This window comes from Bufo bufo (genome assembly GCF_905171765.1).
Source record: "Bufo bufo chromosome 4 unlocalized genomic scaffold, aBufBuf1.1 SUPER_4_unloc_2, whole genome shotgun sequence".
Lineage (NCBI taxonomy): Eukaryota > Metazoa > Chordata > Amphibia > Anura > Bufonidae > Bufo > Bufo bufo.
Window position 1 is genome coordinate 29,171 of NW_024399992.1, and position 7,617 is coordinate 36,787.

Consider the following 7,617-nt stretch of genomic DNA (forward strand, 5'->3'; position numbering starts at 1 on the left):
CAATACAGAAACCCCCCAGTAATCTGTAAATCCCGAGCCCCGGGTGTTCTCCACCGCAGCTACGGGACGAGCTGTGCTCGGAGACTGAGGGGTTAATCCGTCCCGCCAATGAGCGGCGCTGGTACAGGTCACATGACCGGCTCCTCCTGTAAATCAGCAGCTCAACTATAGGCGGGAAATTCAAATGAGCAACGAGATCCTGAGCTCTCCCAGCCAATAGCAGAGCTCTGGACCCCGCAGCCGTTATGTACCCGTGAGCCCCGCCCCTCCTGCTGTCTCCTCCCCCCATATCCTGCTCTTCTCAGAGCCCCCACCTTCCCTAGGACGGAGCTGCCGCATTGTGTGAATACATGGAAGCCTCATGTCCGAGGCGGATTATTCCCTCATTATAGACCACTGATCGGGAGGATGAGGGGAGTAGTGATCAGACAGTGAGGAGAATGAGGGGAGTAGTGATCAGACAGTGAGGATGGGGGGGAGGAATGATCGGCCAGAGAGAAGTTGGGCAATGAGGAGAATGAGTGAAGTAGTTATATGGTACTGAGGATGATGAGGGGAGTAGTGGTCAGCCAGTGAGGAGGATGAGGGCAGTAGTGATCTGCTAATGGATGATGTGAGCCCCGCCGTGCGCTCTATCCCCGGACACCAGCGCAGAGAGCAGGAGAAGGGGCGGAGCTATAGAACAAGTGCTTTACAGTGATTGGCTGATCTCTGGCTTTTGAAATTCCCGCTCAATTACAGTCCGGTCAGAATCCAGCGGCCGTGGAGGAGCAGTCCATTACACACAGGGGCACTTACCGCTCCTGACCTGCTGCGAGAACGGGCAGACATTGCTGCTGTAGCGGGTTCGTCCCCTGTGTGTAATGGACTGCTCCTCCACGGCCGCTGAACGGGAATTGAGCGGGAATTTCAAAAGCCAGAGATCAGCCAATCAATGTAACGTATTTGTTCTGTAGCTCCGCCCCCATAGCCTGCTCAGTATTAACCCGTCAGTGGCCGCCTTCTCCCGCCCCCCACCGGAGAAGGAGAGAACAGTCCCGTATTCACTGTGCGGAGAAGAGCGGCTCCATCGCTGCGCTGGTGTCCAGGGATAGAGCGCACGACCCCCCCGCACGCACAGTACACTCAGCGGCGGCATCACTACCAGCAGGCGGCGGGGCGCATTACATTACAGGCTCAAAATTATATTACAGCCTCTATATTACATTATTGGCCTGGACATTATATTACAGCCTCCATATTTTCAGCATCAAGATTACATCACAGCCTCCACATTATATGACAGCCTCCGTATTACCAGCCTCTACATTACATCACAGCTTAAACATTATGTTACAACCTCCATGTTACCAGCCTGTAAATTACATTATAGCCTCCACATTGCATCACAGCCTCTATATTATCAACCTCAACATTATATTACAGTCTCCATATTTACAGCATCTACATTATATTACAGCCTCCATATTAATGGCCTCCACATTTCATCACAGCCTCCATATTATATTATCAACCTCAACAACATATTACAGCCTCTACATTACATTATAGCCTCCACATTATTTTACAGCATAAAAATTACCAGCCTCCACATTACATTCTCAATATTACATTACAGCCTACACATTATATTACCACTACTCCCCTTATCCTCCCCAGTGCCCAATCACTACTCCCCTCATTAATAGCAGATCACCACTCCCCGCATTAATAGCAGATCACTACTCCCCTCATTAATAGCAGATCACTACTTCCCTCATTCTCCTCACTGGCTGACCACTACTCCCCTAATCATCCTCAATACCATATAACTACTCCCCTAATCATCCTCAATACCATATAACTACTCCCCTCATCCTTAGTGCCCGATCACTACTCCCCTCATCCTCCTCTCTGGCAGATCACTACTCCCCTCATCATCCTCAATACCATATAACTACTTCCCTCATCCTCCTCAGTACCATATAACTACTCCCCTCATACTTAGTGCCCGATCACTACTCCCCTCATCCTCCTCTCTGGCAGATCACTGCTCCCCTTATACACTTCAGCTGAGCTCTGCTCCCGCTATGAATGGCTGCGGAGCTGTGCGGCTGCTCAGTGCAGGGCGGGAGGACGAGGCTCCGCTCCTACGGGCACATAACGGCTGCGGGGTCCAGAGCTCTGCTCCTATTGGCTGGGAGAGCTCAGGATCTCGTCGCTCATTTGAATTTCCCGCCTATAGTCCCCAACTGCAAATGAGCTGCTGATCTACAGGAGGAGCCGGTCATGTGACCTGTACCTGCGTCATAAGCCACGCCCAGCGCCTCTCATTGGCTTCTCCACGAGTCTTGTCTTCTAATCCACCCAATGAGCGGCGCTGGGGGCGGAGCAGCAGCCTATAAAGGCGGCAGGAGGCGGCTCCTCCGGATCACACACATCAGAGTCTTCCTCACTGTTTTGTGCTCTGCTGTAGAGAACGATGTCTGGACGCGGCAAACAAGGAGGCAAAGTCCGGGCTAAGGCCAAGACCCGCTCCTCCCGGGCAGGGCTCCAGTTCCCGGTCGGCCGAGTGCACAGGCTCCTCCGCAAGGGCAACTACGCCCAGAGGGTGGGCGCCGGCGCTCCCGTCTACTTGGCCGCTGTGCTCGAGTATCTCACCGCCGAGATCCTGGAGCTGGCCGGCAATGCCGCCCGCGACAACAAGAAGACCCGCATCATCCCCCGCCACCTGCAGCTGGCCGTGCGCAACGACGAGGAGCTCAACAAGCTGCTGGGCGGCGTCACCATCGCCCAGGGAGGCGTCCTGCCCAACATCCAGGCCGTGCTGCTGCCCAAGAAGACCGAGAGCACCAAGTCGGCCAAGAGCAAGTGAGCCCGGCTCTGCTGCTGCTGTGCCCCCCAGAACCAAAGGCTCTTCTAAGAGCCCCCCACATGGTCTGTACGACTGAGCTGGCGATGCCGCTGATCTCCACTGTGGAGGAGGCGTCACACAGGGGCACTTACCGCTCCTGACCTGCTGCCAGTACGGGCAGACATTGCTGCTGTAGAGGGTTCGTCCCCTGTGTGTAATGGACTGCTCCTCCACGGCCGCTGGATTCTGACCGGACTGTAATTGAGCGGGAATTTCAAAAGCCAGAGATCAGCCAATCACTGTAAAGCACTTGTTCTATAGCTCCGCCCCTTCTCCTGCTCTCTGCGCTGGTGTCCGGGGATAGAGCGCACGGCGGGGCTCACATCATCCATTAGCAGATCACTACTGCCCTCATCCTCCTCACTGGCTGACCACTTACTCCCCTAATCATCCTCAATACCATAAAACTACTTCACTCATTCTCCTCACTGGCTGATCACTACTGCCCTCATCCTCCTCACTGGCTGACCACTACTCCCCTAATCATCCTCAGTACCATAAAACTACTTCACTCATTCTCCTCATTGCCCAACTGCTCTCTGGCCGATCATTACTCCCCTCATCCTCAGTGTCTGATCACTACTCCCCCATCCTCCTCACTGTCTGATCACTACTCCCCCCATCCTCCCGAGTATGCGATCACTACTCCCCTCATCCTCCTCACTGTCTGATCACTACCCCCCCCCATCCTTCTCTCTGGCCGATCACTACTCCCCTCATCCTCCCGAGTATACGATCACTACTCCCCTCATCCTCCCGATCAGTGGTCTATAATGAGGGAATAATCCGCCTCGGACATGAGGCTTCCATGTATTCACACAATGCGGCAGCACCGTCCTAGAGAAGGTGGGGGCTCTGAGAAGAGCGGGGCGGAGCAGCAGGAGGGGCGGGGCTCATAGCTATTCATTCAGCGGAGCCGGGGGCGGAGACAGCAGGAGGGGCGGGGCTCATATCTATTTATTCAGATGAGCCGGGGGCGGAGCTTCTCCACGGCCGCTGAATTCTAACCGGACGGTAATTGAGCGGGAATTTCAAAAGCAGAGATCAGCCAATCACTGTAAAGCACTTGTTCTATAGCTCCGCCCCCTTCTCCAGCTCTGCGCTGGTGTCCGGGGATAGAGCGCACGGCGGGGCTCACATCCATCCATTAGCAGATCACTACTGCCCTCATCCTCCTCACTGGCTGACCACTACTCCCCTCATCCTCCTCAGTACCATATAACTACTTCACTCATTCTCCTCATTGCCCAACTGCTCTCTGGCCGATCATTCCTCCCCCATCCTCCTCACTGATTACTACTCCCCCATCCTCCTCACTGGCCGATCACTACTCCCCCATCCTCCTCACTGATTACTACTCCCCCATCCTCCTCACTGGCCGATCACTACTCCCCCAATCCTCCTCACTGTCTGATCACTACTCCTCCCCCCATCCTCCTCTCTGGCCGATCACTACTCCTCCCCCCATCCTCCTCAGTGTCTGATCACTACTCCCCCCATCCTTCTCTCTGGCCGATCACTACTCCCCTCATCCTCCCGAGTATACGATCACTACTCCCCCCATCCTCCCGATCAGTGGTCTATAATGAGGGAATAATCCGCCTCGGACATGAGGCTTCCATGTATTCACACAATGCGGCAGCTCCGTCCTAGAGAAGGTGGGGGCTCTGAGAAGAGCGGGGGGCGGAGACAGCAGGAGGGGCGGGGCTCACATCATCCATTCAAATGAGCCGTGGTCGGAGCTTGTCCACGGCCGCTAAATTCTAACCGGACGGTAATTGAGCGGGAATTTCAAAAACCATGGTACTAGTTCTATAGCCCCGCCCCCATAGCCTGCTCAGTATTAACCCGTCAGTGGCCGCCTTCTCCCGCTCCCCACCGGAGAAGGGTAGAACAGTCCCGTATTCACTGTGCGGAGAAGAGCGGCTCCATCGCTGCGCTGGTGTCCAGGGATAGAGCGCACGACCCCCCTGCACGCACAGTACACTCAGCGGCGGCATCACTACCAGCAGGGGGCGGCGCGCAGTTATCAGCCGAGCAGCGAGGCCCTGATAGACTGAAGAGAGATGTTAGCCCCGCCCCGCCTCATCTGAATGGATGGATGTGAGTTCTGCTCCGCCCCCCGGTTTAGCAGAATGGATGGCTATGAGCCCAGCCCCTCCTGCTGCTCCGCCCTCCGACTCAGCTCTATGAATGGATGTGAGCCCCTCCCTTCTTGCTGCTCCGTTCCCCGGCTCTACTGAATGGATGGATGTGAGCCCTGCCCCTCCTGCTGCTCCGCCCCCGGCTCGTCTGAATGGATGGATGTGAGTTCCGCCCCTCCTGCTGCTCCGCCCCCCGGTTTAGCAGAATGGATGGCTGTGAGCACCACCCCTCCTGCCGCTCCGCCCTCCTGCTCAGCTGAATTATTGTGAGCCCCTCCCTTCTTGCTGCTCCGCCCCCCGGCTCTGCTGAATGGATGTATGTGAGCCACGCCTCTCCTGTTGCTCCGCCCCCGGCTCTGCTGAATGGATGGATGTAAGCCCCGCCCCTCTATTTGCTCCGCCCCCCGGCTCAGCTGAATGGATGTGAGGCCGCCAATTGGGATAAGTGGAGACACCACGTGACCTTCTCCTCCAGTAGATCGGCGCGCAGTCAGCAGCAGCTCATTTGCATGGCCCTTGTATAAATACCGCCGCGGTGGCAGGAGGAGAACAGACGAGATTTTGTCCTCAGTCAGAATGCCCGAGCCAGCCAAGTCCGCCCCAGCGCCCAAGAAGGGCTCCAAGAAAGCCGTCACCAAGGTCCAGAAGAAGGACGGCAAGAAGCGGAGGAAGAGTAGGAAGGAGAGCTATGCCATCTACGTCTACAAGGTGCTGAAGCAGGTCCACCCCGACACCGGCATCTCCTCCAAGGCCATGGGCATCATGAACTCCTTCGTCAACGACATCTTCGAGCGCATCGCAGGGGAAGCCTCCCGCCTGGCTCACTACAACAAGCGCTCCACCATCACCTCCCGGGAGATCCAGACCGCCGTGCGCCTGCTGCTGCCCGGAGAGCTGGCCAAGCACGCCGTCTCCGAGGGCACCAAGGCCGTCACCAAGTACACCAGCGCCAAGTGAGCGCCGCCCCCGCTCTCCGGACCCAAAGGCTCTTCTCAGAGCCCCCACCCTGTCTCCAGCGGAGCTGCTCCCGGGTCTCCCCGTTGTTCTCACAGTGGCTGCGGTTTTCCTCCCTGTCAGCTAGATGAGATGCGGTAACGCTATCGGAAGTTACAGTACAAGCTCCCCTCACCCTCCTCCTCCATGCCCGATCACTACTCCCATCATCCTCCTCAGTGTGGCGCTCCCTGGAGAGAGGCTGTGCGGCCGCTCAGTGCAGGACAGGAGGACGAGGCTCCTACGGGCACATAACGGCTGCGGGGTCCAGAGCTCTGCTATTGGCTGGGAGAGATCAGGATCTCGTCCCTCGTTTGAATTTCCCGCCTATAGTTACTGCTGATTTACAGGAGGAGCCGGTCATGTGACCTGTACCAGCGCCGCTCATTGGCGGGACGGATTAACCCCTCAGTCTCCGAGCACAGCTCGTCTCGTAGCTGCGGTGGACACCCGGTGCTCGGGATTTACAGATTACTGGGGGGTTTCTGTATTGTAGACCTCCGGCTGTACTGAGCACAGGGCGCCGCTGATCTCCTGATGGGCGGGCGGTGTTATCCCCTCAGTGGAATTGTAGCTCCTCCTCCCCGGGAAGATGTGGGCGGCTCTGAGAAGAGCCTTTGTGCTGTGAGGACGGAGGCGGCGGCGGCAGCATTAACCCCCGAAGCCGTAGAGAGTGCGGCCCTGGCGCTTGAGCGCGTAGACCACGTCCATGGCGGTGACGGTCTTCCTCTTGGCGTGCTCGGTGTAGGTGACGGCGTCCCGGATGACGTTCTCCAGGAAGACCTTCAGCACCCCGCGAGTCTCCTCATAGATGAGGCCGAGATGCGCTTGACGCCTCCCCTGCGAGCTAGGCGGCGGATGGCAGGCTTGGTGATGCCCTGGATGTTATCACGGAGCACCTTCCTGTGCCGCTTGGCGCCGCCTTTCCCGAGCCCTTTCCCTCCTTTACCGCGACCAGACATCTTCTAGGTGTGAGGAGCAGAGAGCAGTGACTGCTCAGCCCAGAGCCCTCCTTTATATGGAGCATGGGCGGACCTGAAAGAGAACTGGGGGCGGGGCTGTTCCTGAACTCCAGGCCCCGCCCTCCAGCTCTGATTGGCTGAGCTCAGAAGTGCTGGTGGTTTTCATTTTCCAGCCTCCATGTTACCAGCCTGTAAATTACATCATATCCTTCGCATTAAAATAAAGTCTCTATATTATATTATCAACCTCCACATTATATTACAGCCTCCATACTACCAGCCTCCACATTCTATTACAGCCTCTGCATTACATTATAGCCTCCACCTTACATTACAGCCTCCATATTACATTATCTTCCTCCACATTATATTACAGCCTCCACATTATATTGCAGACTCCATATTACCGGCCTCTACATTACAGTCTCCATATTATATTACATAACTGGCCTCCACATTATATTACAGCCTCTGTATTACCGGCCTCTACATCACATCTACATCACAGCTTAAACATTATGTTACAGCCGCCATATTTTCAGCCTCCACATTACATCACAGCCTCCACATTAATTGACAACCTCCATATTACCAACCTGTAAATTATATTAACGCCTCTATATTA

General features: G+C 55.8%; 2 protein-coding genes across 2 annotated transcripts; both read left to right on the forward strand.

Moving 5' to 3' along the window:
- The first annotated feature begins 2,461 nt into the window (after window positions 1–2,461).
- LOC120982860 (histone H2A type 1-like) lies at window positions 2,462–2,860 on the forward strand. The gene has a single exon (XM_040413033.1). The coding sequence runs from the start codon at window positions 2,462–2,464 to the stop codon at window positions 2,852–2,854; it is 393 nt and encodes a 130-aa protein (XP_040268967.1). The 3' UTR covers window positions 2,855–2,860.
- A 2,753-nt stretch (window positions 2,861–5,613) lies between these two features.
- Window positions 5,614–6,073, forward strand: LOC120982861 (histone H2B 1.1). Its single transcript, XM_040413035.1, has one exon. It carries the CDS (start codon window positions 5,614–5,616, stop codon window positions 5,992–5,994), a length of 381 nt encoding a protein of 126 aa, XP_040268969.1. The 3' UTR covers window positions 5,995–6,073.
- The last annotated feature ends 1,544 nt before the right edge of the window (window positions 6,074–7,617 follow it).